We start from the raw sequence: 16,380 nt of genomic DNA on the forward strand, positions 1-16,380 counted from the left end.
GTAGGCCCTTTATGTATGTAGAATATTGATTATCTGGGTATTGGGTAGACTATTTATCTTTCGGGTGTGGGTGTAGACTATCTAGTATATGGGTAAAGAAGTAGGCCCTTTATGTATGTAGAATATTGATTATCTGGGTATTGGGTAGACTATTTATCTTCCGGGTGTGGGCGTAGACTATCTAGTATATGGGTAAAGAAGTAGGACCTTTATGTATGTAGAATATTGATTATCTGGGTATTGGGAAGACTATTTATCTTCCGGGTGTGGGTGTAGGCTATCTAGTATATGGGTAAAGAAGTAGGCCCTTTATGTATGTAGAATATTGATTATCCGGGTATGGGGAAGACTATTTATCTTCCGGATGTGGATGTAGACTATCTAGTATATTTGTAAAGAAGTAGGACCTTTATGTATGTAGAATATTGATTATCTGGGTATTGGGTAGACTATTTATCTTCCGGATGTGGGTGTAGACTATCAAGTATATGGGTAAAGAAGTAGGCCCTTTATGTATGTAGAATATTGATTATCTGGGTATTGGGTAGACTATTTATCTTCCGGATGTGGGTGTAGACTATCTAGTATATGGGTAAAGAAGTAGGCCCTTTATGTATGTAGAATATTGATTATCTGGGTATTGGGTAGACTATTTATCTTCCGGGTGTGGGCGTAGACTATCTAGTATATGGGTAAAGAAGTAGGACCTTTATGTATGTAGAATATTGATTATCTGGGTATTGGGTAGACTATTTATCTTCCGGGTGTGGGTGTAGACTATCTAGTATATGGGTAAAGAAGTAGGACCTTTATGTATGTAGAATATTGATTATCTGGGTATGGGGTAGACTATTTATCTTCCGGATGTGGGTGTAGACTATCTAGTATATGGGTAAAGAAGTAGGACCTTTATGTATGTAGAATATTGATTATCTGGGTATTGGGTAGACTATTTATCTTCCGGATGTGGGTGTAGACTATCTAGTATATGGGTAAAGAAGTAGGACCTTTATGTATGTAGAATATTGATTATCTGGGTATTGGGTAGACTATTTATCTTCCGGGTGTGGGCGTAGAAATAGTATTATCCGGATATGGGGTGGAATATCCGACATGGGGAAGACTATTTACTACCCTGGTATCAGGGTAGACTGTTGATCATCTGGGTATGTGGCTGGACTATGTACTTTGGGAGGATAATGTTTGAAAACAAATGAGCGGAACCTCGTCATTTTACAGCGACAATATGTGATCAGGACAAAAAGGGCATTTAAGCAGACAATATGTTTCGTATTATGTAAATACCTAGGATTGAAATAGTTAGTTTGCCATTTTTTTCTGCAATCAACAGAAAATGACAACTACTCATGACCCAGAATTCCCGACTTCTGTGGACTAAATGTGACCTGGTGGTCCCGTTGATACAACGTCAAACATCCCCCGTTCTGTGGCGCGGATGGACGTCTCGGCACACACAGTGGGGGATTATGTTCGCATCAAACGTGATAGTAATGGAATGTTCAGTAAAGTGTCGACGATCCAGTGTACTGCGTCTTCATAGCTTGGAGGGATAGCTTCGCGGCGGATATTGTCTTGTAACTTGGAGGAATGTGTCTTCTAACCCTAGGTCACAAGCTTGTGTCCCATGATGACCCACACAATATGGAGGCCGTTAATCAAACCCTCAGCAGCCATTACACCTGCTACAGTTTGTAAGGTGCGAGGAAATTAAAATTCACTTTCGATTTTTTAAATTAAAAGCTTGATACTGCCGGTTACAGTTGGTTACTAGTTTCCATACCAAGTCTGTCTGTCTGTCTTGTACATCTTTACTCAGTAATGTTTTACTCACAATTTGTACATCGACACCCATGTTCTCACATATTCAAACAATAGAAACCACATGATAGTTCTATAACATAAGTCTTGAATTTATACAGCGCTGCTGATTCGACGTCAAGTCGATGCTTCACCAAGCATGTTTATATATCTCGGCGTCAAGTCGATGCTTCACCAAGCATGTTTATATATCTCGGCGTCAAGTCGATGCTTCACCAAGCATGTTTATATATCTCGGCTTGTACGACTTCTTATCCAGCAACTAAGGCATGTCTTTACTATTCAGCTGAGGGACATCGAAACATGGCACTTAGGGCATGTCCCATCTATCAATGTGACCTAAAACACAAGGTGTTGACAATGCATGGTAACCCGGATGTAGATGTTGGTTTACATGTCATCATCACACATTCTCGCGATCTCTCATTCTCGCACTTTTAGCATTTTCACCTTGTTTCCAAAGGTCGAGATTGCGAGAATGCGAGATCGCGAGAATGTCCCTTACAGTATTCCATAGTCCTTTTAACTTTAATGTCGTGCTAAAAATCACCCTGACAGAATGTGACTGGGAATATGATGTTTCCACATCCAACAAACAGTTGTCCCAGAAAGTAAGCAAGCATCGACTTCGAGAAGATTTTACACACGCATCTGCCACTTTATGTTTCTCCTCTCTCCCTGTTCAAACGATGCTATGAAGGGATATCGGCCCACTGGTGTATCGCCACACATCGTTTATCACCTTTGATACTTTCTTTCAGTGGCATTTTAGAAGTTGGGAAGTACAATATTGAACAACTTTTATGGATAATACGAAATAAAAGAAGTCTCTATCCATAATGTTTGTTCAATATTACATCCTTGATATAACCAAGGAAAGAATGTTTTTATATTCACTGAACGTATTTGAGACAAGTTGTGTTTGTGGTGTTTTAGAAGGTCGAGGAAAGTGTTTTAACTGTTGCTATGTCGTAAGGAAACAAAGATCGGATCGCGAGATCTTATTTATATACATTAATCGGATTTTCCCCTTTGGACTGACAACATCACAACAAGGCAAATGTTTAAAAGGCAAGTAAATAATTGAAGCAGCGAGAAATTTGAACTTTTTAAGAAAACATGAAGTAACTGCAACACTCGAGAAGATAATATAAAAATGAACATAAAAGTTATGCTTTGAAGTTGACGCTGAGGTATTGCATTCCATTGTTGATAGAGGGCTTGTTCCGGTACATCAAGATTTTGTACTCGAAAATATCGTTGACGTATTCCGCGACCCATGAAGACCAATGATGACCTATGGTGACCTATGGTGACCTATGGTGACCCATATATGCTCTGTGAGGTTGAGACCTGGACTCCTCCCAGGTCAAGATACAACTGCTACCGTTTCCTTACGAAAGCAATCAACCGCGACAAATTTGTGGCCGAGCATTGTCGTGTCTATGAACGCGGTCCAAGAACCCCGGTCTAGGATGTCAGTTCAGCGTTAATCTGATGTACACAATGTCAAGTCTACAATCATATGAGAGGTATACCTACAAACCCATCAACCACTGCAATAAGACAACTGCTCAAAAATAGTCCGCTGTGTTTCTGATTCACCAAACACGAGATTGGCCATCAGTCATGCACAAAAGAAATCGCCCATGACGTCAAATCCCAGTGACGTCAAACTTAACACCAATCTGGACCTGCCATTTGTGCTCTGGAGATCACAAAGGACGTCTGTTGTATCGTCTGGCTCTATACCCCACCGATTCTGTTGGACAAGGGACGATGTGAAAACCACTCTGTATTTAACAGGCCACTTGACGTGAAAGGATAAAGTACTGTGAACATGAGACGGGTTGTATTCTCACTAGGACTTGTTACTCAGGGTCAATCTGACACTGATGGTCCTTAATGGTATTTGTTTATTGATGTTTTCTGGCCTATATATCGGCTGTTAATCGATGGATGTCAACCAACATATCTTGCAACAGTCCTCTATGACATGGCAGCACTCCACATACCAATAACGTGACGTCATTGAGCAGTTGTCAGTTGAAGAGACCCCATATTTGTTCATTAACAACGAAATCAATTGTTTTCGATCTGTATCGAATATAATAGTTATCGATCTGTAAGAACTGTTTGCTGAAACTTGATACTTGCTTACTGACGGCGTGACACTAAAGACCCGGTTCGAATCCCCACATGGGCACAGTGTGTGCAGCCCATTTCTGGTGTCCCCCGCCGTGACATTGCTGGAATATTGCTAAAAGCGGAGTAAAAGCATACTCACTCATTTATTACGTGCAATGATAGTCTTTTGCCTATCTAAAATGAAACGGTCAAAATAATCCAAATAATCACTAACACATGTTTATTACATGGATATTAATAGCTACGAAGGGTTTACAATCGTAGGTGTTGCGATACTTTTTTCCATGTGTACAACTGAAAATTATATAAATAACGAAAAATGTCGCTGTAATGATAGTTTATACTCCACAAGCACAGGCCCTCGTGTCTTTGCGAGGATTAAAGATTAAAAAAATATTGTTTTTGAGATGACCCGACTCGACATTATGACAGTGAAGCATTTCGAGCTGGGGGTCGTCTCAAAAACAATATTTTTTTAATCTGTAGTCCTCGCAAAGACACGACGGCCTGTGTCCACAAGTGGCAGCAAAGGGTCAGGATTCAAACAGCGTCACTCAGCTCCTGCTTAAACAGCTGTTCAGAGCTAAAACAACCAGGAGTACAGCTTTCATGTTGTATTGTAGACACAGAGAATAATGTTTCCAAATTTGATGTAGCAGTAACAAGAATGATGCCCGAAGCAATTCCATATTTCAACTTTTACCGTTTTGTTCCAACGTGAGCTGAATTAAACATCTGACCATATGACTTGGGTGACAGACGGAGAGGGAACACCCGGTGTCATGTATGTGACAGTGAATTGTAAAACAACATGCATATGATATGGTACTAATTGTACAATGGGTTGTGGAATAAGTTTGGTCGGCCATAGCTCTATGTTTATGTTGAATTGGTTTGAAGAGCACACAATCGACATACTGTAATGTTACAACCTTCTGTAGTTGTCCGTCACTTACACTGCACCACGTGGTATATGTGAGAATGCTATGGTGTCCTGCTGGTTCCGCCGAACATGCGTCATGTAGCTGGTCTACAGAAGACTACTGACGTGGTCGGGGTCGATGTCGCTACTGTAGCCGGAGTACTGCGGCATTAAACAACATGCTATCAAGCACTCGGACAGTACTTGGATAGATGGTGCAAAGGTAGGCTTTTGCATGATCAAAGCGAATAAATTATATCAATCATAAAGCGAAAATGAAAATAAATATTCGTGGTTACTACGTGACTGGCAAGGTAAAGGTTGAATATAACTGTCGGACATGTAGCTGTTGGAAACATTAACAAAACCAACATTTCCTTTTCTTGTTTTCTTTATAGTCTGAATTTTTATTACGATAATATGATCATGTAGGTTCCAAAACTCACATTTAATAACTTTAACATGCATAAGAAAATGAAAGTTATGATGTGGTTGTTTTTTTACATCATTGACATATACTAATAATACGTTACAAAAGGTACAATGAACATGGCAATATCTGACATGGCTGTCTACAGGACGCCGTCACTGGTAAACACCTGGTGGAATGTCAGGGTTAAGGATATACAACTCGCCTCAGGTTAGAAATATTCCAGCAGAGCAACTAGTACACGTATTACTAGTACATGTATTACTAGTACACGTATTACTAGTACATGTTCAAACACTTTGCCAGCTTTAGTAGTACACAAACAATAAAAAACACTGTGGAATTAGGACACCCGTTTGCCCTAGTCTTCAACAAGGTAAATACATCAAGTATCTTCTGAAAGTGAGTCGCGAATGGGTGAACAATGAACAGAGACATTCCAGCGCCATACGTTATTGACTATAATGATCACATCGGATTGTAAGCAGTCTTAAACGTTCTGGTGTGGCTTACTAGTGCTCGATATATCGACACACATTGTCTGTCAGAATAGTGGATGATCAGATCCATATATTACACTCCATATACAGGTCAGGAAGATGGAGGCAGATGCCGACCACATCAGAGGGCCTCTGGTACAAACAGGAGGAGATGATAAGCTTTTTTCATTTTATAAACACAACACAAACATTGTTTTCTTTTAGAATTTGTTATACTATTAAAAACGTCATCATCGAAATAGGTTTGTCTTGGGCGAAGGTTCACTCCCATATCTTGTCTCTGAACAGGCCGACTTGTCATGTCTTCAAGACAAAGCTTCGTACACATTTCATTCGGGATCTTGTTCCCGGTATTCCCTATTGCCAGAACCGGTCTTGAATACCTCGTGGAGTAAAACCATAACACTGCATCACGTGGCAAAGGCTCTGTGAGGCTGCTCATTGCATGCCATGGTACCTCCACCGTGTAGATAGGTCCTCATTGTAGATTGTAGGAAAACCCAGTGGCTTTTACTCTCCGAAATCCCGGAACCAATTCTCCAGATGGATACAATGTTTATTAAAACGAGTGTACAATCATACCACTGCACAAACTCATCGGTTCCCAAATTGTTGGACCACAGTTACAACCATGTAGAGTAGATAGGAGGAGGACACTTCCAGTCTTGACGCTTCAGTGACAAAACCCATTTCAGATGCAATTCCTCATTTTAACTTTTACCATGCGTTGGTGTGTGTGCGTTTTATTAGATGTCAACGGTGGGGCAAGATACAAACATCTTTGGAGTGAAAATCTACATCATGATTATTTCATAGTGATTCGTGAACACATGCTAACATTTGCTAATCGGGACGTGGATATTCGTACAATGGATGGTTCATGAGTATTCAGTATGATTCTGGAACAGACAGCACTAACACTAGTGAGAGACCGGAAGGGATAACCTGTCGTGTGTGACGCTAGTCACTTAGACGTTGTTACACATCAAGATGTTTTTGGATGGCATTCAGGAGTGATACACAGAAAAGGTGACCAGTTATGGATGTCAACATCTTTATTATCAGGAACACGACGTTTCGGAATATATTCGTGCTCCATTAGGGTCATGTGGTTCAGGTCCATCAGGGTCACGTGGTTCAGGTCCACCAAGGTCACGTGGTTCAGGTCCACCAAGGCCACGCGATGAAGGCGAATATTCTCCGAAAGTATGAAGGAATGGGCATTAACATTTAAATCTCGTGCTCCTGATAATCAAGACGTTGACACCTACAAATGATCACCTATTACACCAAGATGTTGTTATACATCTTGTGATCTGTTCCTTCCGTGGGACATGCACACAAATCGAAACACGCTAATTAGGTCTGGCAGAACGACTAAACCAGACACAAACGAAATTATAATGATGCCGAACAGGCCAATATACTTGGCGCTTGGTTTCTTGTTCACTGCGCTACGTTTTTTCCGAATGTAACTGGAAGTATTCGTTGCTGGGATGATCAACTTCTGTTTGATCGCAGTGCTCAGTTCGGCCAGTAATTCACGGTCGTGCGGGATGAACGTCTGGCATCGGCACCGACAGAGTCCCGCAGTGGTCACCGACGAGTCTGGCGTAGTAGTGGATGACGAAGGTATAGCTGCAGTACTAAATGTATCTCCAGAAGCCGTCATTGACGTCGCTGGGTAGCTGGTTTGGAAATGGCTGCTCTGAAAGCTAGACAACTCTGTAGCTGTAACATGGCTGCGTGGCAGTGACGTCATGTCCGGTACTTGCGAGGTTATTGGGCTTGTGTTCGCTGTGGTATTATGGCGTGGTCCGGAACTCAGTTGTATACTGGTTTGTGTAGCATCCAGCGCGTCCGTGATGGAAAAGCTGCTGTCATCTAGGATGGACAGACTGCTGTCATCTAGGACGGAGAGACTCATGTCGTGTAGGGTGGAGAGACTGAAGCCATAAAGGGTGGGGATTCCCGACGTGGTGATGTCAGTGCCAGCCATATCTGTCTGCAATATCTCTGACGTCGCCAACAACCCGTGTGAACTGATCGCTTGATCATTTGCCGTTGATGATGTCGGATAAGATGACAACAAAGGGCTTGAAAGCGTTGATGAAAATGTTGCTGAAACATAGATTCATCATCATCCACGAGGGGAGGACAGTAGTTTCTTGTTTATGTAAACATGGGGGCGGCATCCTTGTCAGCAGTTGCTGTATTTTATGCGTGGTCAGTGACACAAACAAAGTGACACAGGCAGTATCTTGGATCGCCGGAGCCTCACACAGCAAAGGGACGATATAAACAGCAGATAATACCAATCAATAACACGGAAAACATCTATACCAAACAATCTGTCACTCGGAGCAGGATTTTCATCTCCTCAAACTATCAACATCACTCACACTAGGTGTGTGACCCCATCAAACAATCATTATCACTCACACTAGGTGTATCATCTCATCAAACAAGCAATATCACTCAAAACAGGTTTGCCATCCAATCACACAAACAATATCCCTCACAATAGGTATGTCATCCCATCAAACAAACAATATCACTCACCCCAGGTGTGTCTTCTCATCAAACAAGCAATATCACTCACACTAGGTTTGCCATCCCATCAAACAAGCATCATCACTCACACCAGGTGTGTCATGCAATCACACAAACAATATCACTCAAAACAGATTTGCCATCCAATCACACAAACAATATCACTCACACTAGGTGTGTCATCCCATCAAACAAGCAATATCACTCACACTAGGTGTGTAATCCCATCAACAAGGAATATCACTCACACTAGGTGTATCATCTCATCAAACAAGCAATATCACTCAAAACAGGTTTGCCATCCAATCACACAAACAATATCCCTCACACTAGGTATGTCATCCCATCAAACAAGCAACATCACTCACCCCAGGTGTGTCTTCTCATCAAACAAGCAATATCACTCACCGTGATTTTGTCAACCCATCAGCAAGCAATATCACTCACAACAGGTGTGTCATCTCATCAATCAAGCAACATCACTCAACAAGGTGTGTCATCTCATTAAACAAGCAATATCACTCACAGTGACTTTGTAATCCCATGACACAACCAATATCACTCACACCAGGTGTGTCATCTCACCAAACAAGCAATATCACTCACACTAGGTGTGTCATCTCATCAAACAAGCAATATCATTCACACCAGGTGTGCCATCTCATCAATCAAGCAATATCACTCACACTAGGTGTATCATCCCATCAAACAAGCAATATCATTCACACTAGGTATGTCATTTCATCAAAAAGCAACATCACTCAAACCAGGTTTGTCATCCCATCAAACAAGCAATATCACTCACACAAGGTATGTCATTTCATCAAAAAGCAATATCACTCACACCAGGTGTGTCATACCATCAAACAACCAATATAACTCACACCAGGTGTTTACCCATCAAACAAGCAATATCACTCACACTGCGGGTGTCATATCATCAAAGAAGCAATATCATTCACACCAGGTGTGTCTTCCCACCAATCAAGCAATATCACTCACACCAGTTGTGTCATCTCATCAAACAAGCAATATCACTCACACCAGTTGTGTCATCTCATCAAACAAGCAATATCACTCACACCAGTTGTGTCATCTCATCAAACAAGCAATACCACTTACACCAGGTTTATCATCCCATCAAACAAGCAATATCACTCACACCAGGTGTGTCATCCCATCAAACAAGCAATATCACTCACACCAGTTGTGTCATCTCATCAAACAAGCAATATCACTCACACTAGGTGTGTCATCCCATCAAACAAGCAATATCACTCACACTAGGTGTGTCTTCCCATCAAACAAGCAATATCACTCACACTAGGTGTGTCATCCCATCAAACAAGCAATATCACTCACTCACACTAGGTGTGTCATCCCATCAAACAAGCAATATCACTCACACACTAGGTGTGTCATCCCATCAAACAAGCAATATCACTCACACTAGGTGTGTCATCCCATCAAACAAGCAATATCACTCACACTAGGTGTGTCATCCCATCAAACAAGCAATATCACTCACACCAGGTGTGTCATCCCATCAAACAAGCAATATCACTCACACCAGGTGTGTCATCATCATCAAACAAGCAATATCACTCACAAACAAGGTATCACTGTCATCCCATCAAACAAGCAATATCACTCACACCAGGTGTGTCATCCCATCAAACAAGCAATATCACTCACACTAGGTGTGTCATCCCATCAAACAAGCAATATCACTCACACTAGGTGTGTCATCCCATCAAACAAGCAATATCACTCACACCAGGTGTGTCATCCCATCAAACAAGCAATATCACTCACACCAGGTGTGTCATCTCCCATCAAACAAGCAATATCACTCACACTAGGTGTGTCATCCCATCAAACAAGCAATATCACTCACACTAGGTGTGTCATCCCATCAAACAAGCAATATCACTCACACACACTAGGTGTGTCATCTCATCAAACAAGCAATATCACTCACACTAGGTGTGTCTTCCCATCAAACAAGCAATATCACTCACACTAGGTGTGTCATCCCATCAAACAAGCAATATCACTCAAACTAGGGTGTGTCATCCCATCAAACAAGCAATATCACTCACACTAGGTGTGTCATCCCATCAAACAAGCAATATCAAACCAGGTGTGTCTTCCCATCAAACAAGCAATATCACTCACACTAGGTGTGTCATCCCATCAAACAAGCAATATCACTCACACTAGGTGTGTCATCCCATCAAACAAGCAATATCACTCACACTAGGTGTGTCATCCCATCAAACAAGCAATATCACTCACACTAGGTGTGTCTTCCCATCAAACAAGCAATATCACTCACACTAGGTGTGTCTTCCCATCAAACAAGCAATATCACTCACACTAGGTGTGTCATCCCATCAAACAAGCAATATCACTCACACTAGGTGTGTCTTCCATCCCATCAAACAAGCAATATCACTCACACTAGGTGTGTCTTCCCATCAAACAAGCAATATCACTCACACTAGGTGTGTCTTCCCATCAAACAAGCAATATCACTCACACTAGGTGTGTCTTCCCATCAAACAAGCAATATCACTCACACCAGGTGTGTCATCTCATCAATCAAGCAATATCACTCACACTAGGTGTGTCATCCCATCAAACAAGCAATATCACTCACACTAGGTGTGTCATCCCATCAAACAAGCAATATCACTCACACTAGGTGTGTCATCCCATCAAACAAGCAATATCACTCACACATCAAGGTGTGTCATCCCATCAAATCAAAAGCAATATCACTCACACTAGGTGTGTCATCTCATCAAACAAGCAATATCACTCACACTAGGTGTGTCATCCCATCAAACAAGCAATATCACTCACACCAGGTGTGTCATCTCATCAAACAAGCAATATCACTCACACTAGGTGTGTCATATCATCAAACAAGCAATATCACTCACACTAGGTGTCATCATCATCAAAAAGCAATATCACTCAAACCAGGTTTGTCATCCCATCAAACAAGCAATATCACTCACACAATAGGTATGTCATTTCATCAAAAAGCAATATCACTCACACCAGGTGTGTCATACCATCAAACAAGCAATATCACTCACACCAGGTGTTTACCCATCAAACAAGCAATATCACTCACACTACGGGTGTCATATCATCAAACAAGCAATATCACTCACACCAGGTGTGTCTTCCCATCAAACAAGCAATATCACTCACACCAGGTGTGTCATCTCATCAAACAAGCAATATCACTCTCACACCAGTTGTGTCATCTCCATCAAACAAGCAATATCACTCACACCAGGTGTGTCATCTCATCAAACAAGCAATATCACTCACACCAGGTTTGTCATCCCATCAAACAAGCAATATCACTCACACCAGGTGTGTCATCCCATCAAACAAGCAATATCACTCACACCAGGTGTGTCATCTCATCAAACAAGCAATATCACTCACACCAGGTTTGTCATCCCATCAAACAAGCAATATCACTCACACTAGGTGTGTCATCCCATCAAACAAGCAATATCACTCACACCAGGTGTGTCATCCCATCAAACAAGCAATATCACTCACACCAGTTGTGTCATCCTCATCAAACAAGCAATATCACTCACACTAGGTGTGTCATCTCATCAAACAAGCAATATCACTCACACCAGGTGTGTCATCCCATCAAACAAGCAATATCACTCACACACTAGGTGTGTCATCCCATCAAACAAGCAATATCACTCACACTAGGTGTGTCATCCCATCAAACAAGCAATATCACTCACACCAGGTGTGTCATCCCATCAAACAAGCAATATCACTCACACCAGGTGTGTCATCTCATCAAACAAGCAATATCACTCACACTAGGTGTGTCATCCCATCAAACAAGCAATATCACTCACACCAGGTGTGTCATCCCATCAAACAAGCAATATCACTCACACTAGGTGTGTCATCCCATCAAACAAGCAATATCACTCACACTAGGTGTGTCATCCCATCAAACAAGCAATATCACTCACACTAGGTGTGTCATCCCATCAAACAAGCAATATCACTCAATATCACTCACACTAGGTGTGTCATCCCATCAAACAAGCAATATCACTCACACTAGGTGTGTCATCCCATCAAACAAGCAATATCACTCACACCAGGTGTGTCATCTCATCAAACAAGCAATATCACTCACACTAGGTGTGTCATCCCATCAAACAAGCAATATCACTCACACCAGGTGTGTCATCCCATCAAACAAGCAATATCACTCACACTAGGTGTGTCATCCCATCAAACAAGCAATATCACTCACACTAGGTGTGTCATCCCATCAAACAAGCAATATCACTCACACTAGGTGTGTCTTACCATCAAACAAGCAATATCACTCACACTAGGTGTGTCTTCCCATCAAACAAGCAATATCACTCACACTAGGTGTGTGTCCCCATCAAACAAGCAATATCACTCACACCAGGTGTGTCATCTCATCAAACAAGCAATATCACTCACACCAGGTGTGTCATCTCATCAAACAAGCAATATCACTCACTCTAGGTGTGTCATCCCATCAAACAAGCAAGATCACTCACACCAGGTGTGCCATCTCATCAATCAAGCAATATCACTCACACTAGGTGTATCATCCCATCAAACAAGCAATATCATTCACACTAGGTATGTCATTTCATCAAAAAGCAACATCACTCAAACCAGGTTTGTCATCCAATCAAACAAGCAATATCACTCACACAAGGTATGTCATTTCATCAAAAAGCAATATCACTCACACCAGGTGTGTCATACCATCAAACAACCAATATAACTCACACCAGGTGTTTACCCATCAAACAAGCAATATCACTCACACTACGGGTGTCATATCATCAAAGAAGCAATATCATTCACACCAGGTGTGTCTTCCCACCAATCAAGCAATATCACTCACACCAGTTGTGTCATCTCATCAAACAAGCAATATCACTCACACCAGTTGTGTCATCTCATCAAACAAGCAATATCACTCACACCAGTTGTGTCATCTCATCAAACAAGCAATACCACTTACACCAGGTTTATCATCCCATCAAACAAGCAATATCACTCACACCAGGTGTGTCATCCCATCAAACAAGCAATATCACTCACACCAGTTGTGTCATCTCATCAAACAAGCAATACCACTTACACCAGGTTTATCATCCCATCAAACAAGCAATATCACTCACTCTAGGTGTGTCATCCCATCAAACAAGCAAGATCACTCACACCAGGTGTGTCATCCCATCAAACAAGCAATATCACTCACACCAGGTGTGTCTTCCCATCAAACAAGCAATATCACTCACACCAGGTGTGTCATCTCATCAAACAAGCAATATCACTCACACTAGGTGTGTCATCCCATCAAACAAGCAATATCACTCACACCAGGTGTGTCTTCCCATCAAACAAGCAATATCACTCACACTAGGTGTGTCATCCCATCAAACAAGCAATATCACTCACACTAGGTGTGTCATCCCATCAAACAAGCAATATCACTCACACCAGGTGTGTCATCTCATCAAACAAGCAATATCACTCACACCATGTGTCATCTCATCAAACAAGCAATATCACTCACACTAGGTGTGTCATCCCATCAAACAAGCAATATCACTCACACCAGTGTGTCATCTCATCAAACAAGCAATATCACTCACACTAGGTGTGTCATCCCATCAAACAAGCAATATCACTCACACTAGGTGTGTCTTCCCATCAAACAAGCAATATCACTCACACTAGGTGTGTCTTCCCATCAAACAAGCAATATCACTCACACTAGGTGTGTCATCTCATCAAACAAGCAATATCACTCAAACCAGGTGTGTGTCCCCATCAAACAAGCAATATCACTCACACTAGGTGTGTCATCCCATCAAACAAGCAATATCACTCAAACCAGGTGTGTCTTCCCATCAAACAAGCAATATCACTCACACTAGGTGTGTCTTCCCATCAAACAAGCAATATCACTCACACTAGGTGTGTCATCCCATCAAACAAGCAATATCACTCAAACTAGGTGTGTCTTCCCATCAAACAAGCAATATCACTCACACTAGGTGTGTCTTCCCATCAAACAAGCAATATCACTCACACTAGGTGTGTCTTCCCATCAAACAAGCAATATCATCACATCATCAAACAAGCAATATCACTCACACCAGGTGTGTCATCTCATCAAACAAGCAATATCACTCACACTAGGTGTGTCATCCCATCAAACAAGCAATATCACTCACACTAGGTGTGTCATCCCATCAAACAAGCAATATCACTCACTCTAGGTGTGTCATCTTCCCATCAAACAAGTATCACTCACACTAGGTGTGTCATCTCATCAAACAAGCAATATCACTCAAACCAGGTGTGTCATCCCATCAAACAAGCAATATCACTCACACTAGGTGTGTCATCCCATCAAACAAGCAATATCACTCAACACCAGGTGTGTCTCATCCCATCAAACAAGCAATATCACTCACACTAGGTGTGTCATCCCATCAAACAAGCAATATCACTCACACTAGGTGTGTCATCCCATCAAACAAGCAATATCACTCACAACTAGGTGTGTCATCCCATCAAACAAGCAATATCACTCACACTAGGTGTGTCATCCCATCAAACAAGCAATATCACTCACACTAGGTGTGTCTTCCCATCAAACAAGCAATATCACTCACACTAGGTGTGTCATCCCATCAAACAAGCAATATCACTCACACTAGGTGTGTCATCCCATCAAACAAGCAATATCACTCACACTAGGTGTGTCATCCCATCAAACAAGCAATATCACTCACACTAGGTGTGTCTTCCCATCAAACAAGCAATATCACTCACACTAGGTGTGTGTCCCCATCAAACAAGCAATATCACTCACACCAGGTGTGTCATCTCATCAAACAAGCAATATCACTCACACCAGGTGTGTCATCTCATCAAACAAGCAATATCACTCACTCTAGGTGTGTCATCCCATCAAACAAGCAAGATCACTCACACCAGGTGTGTCATCCCATCAAACAAGCAATATCACTCACACCAGGTGTGTCTTCCCATCAAACAAGCAATATCACTCACACCAGTTGTGTCATCTCATCAAACAAGCAATATCACTCACACTAGGTGTGTCATCTCATCAAACAAGCAATATCACTCACACCAGGTGTGTCTTCCCATCAAACAAGCAATATCACTCACACCAGTTGTGTGATCTCATCAAACAAGCAATATCACTCACACTAGGTGTGTCATCTCATCAAACAAGCAATATCACTCACACCAGGTGTGTCATCCCATCAAACAAGCAATATCACTCACACCAGGTGTGTCTTCCCATCAAACAAGCAATATCACTCACACTAGGTGTATCATATCATCAAACAAGCAATATTATTCACAGTGAGTTTGTCATCCTATCAAAGAAGCCATATTGTTCACACCTGGTTTGTCATCCAATGAAACAAGGAATATCAACCACAGGCGTTTCGTCATCTCATGAAACAGGCTGAATCACTCACACCACTCTTGTGATCTGTTATCTATACATCCGTGCATAAAATTAGCACCACTCTGTATGTTTACCAATTAATGTTGTCTGAATGAATTTCTAAACTCTTAAAAAAAAAACCCTTTTGAATTTGATAGAGCAAGCATTTAACATTTAAAAAACGAAAACGTCATTGAAATTACCATATACTTTAATTAGGATAATTGCCTATATTTAAAACAGATGCTTTTCTGTCTTAAATGTGGTTACCTTATTTTTGAAAAGTGAAAGTGATAATTGAGTGTTACGATGCCTATAAATTCGTTATTCATTGTGAATGGATGAAAGTTTATAAATTAAGATTTAGGAAAAGTTAACGTCAAACTAAAACAAGGTAAGATTTTAAAATGCAGTAAAAGAATGCAGAAAAGAAAAC

The 16,380-nt window shown here is 41.3% G+C and overlaps 1 protein-coding gene across 1 annotated transcript in view; it reads right to left on the reverse strand.

Moving 5' to 3' along the window:
• Positions 1–5,319: 5,319 nt before the first annotated feature.
• Positions 5,320–16,380, reverse strand: part of LOC124253764 — a 30,338-nt gene continuing 19,277 nt past the window's right edge. The window contains exon 4 of the mRNA XM_046687588.1: positions 5,320–7,960. Within this exon, the coding sequence (XP_046543544.1) occupies positions 7,140–7,960 (821 nt within the window). The 3' untranslated portion in view covers positions 5,320–7,139. The remainder of the gene's footprint in view (positions 7,961–16,380) is intronic.

Source organism: Haliotis rubra, unplaced genomic scaffold, assembly GCF_003918875.1.
Source record: "Haliotis rubra isolate DU_JTF1 unplaced genomic scaffold, ASM391887v1 Scf550, whole genome shotgun sequence".
Taxonomy (NCBI): domain Eukaryota; kingdom Metazoa; phylum Mollusca; class Gastropoda; order Lepetellida; family Haliotidae; genus Haliotis; species Haliotis rubra.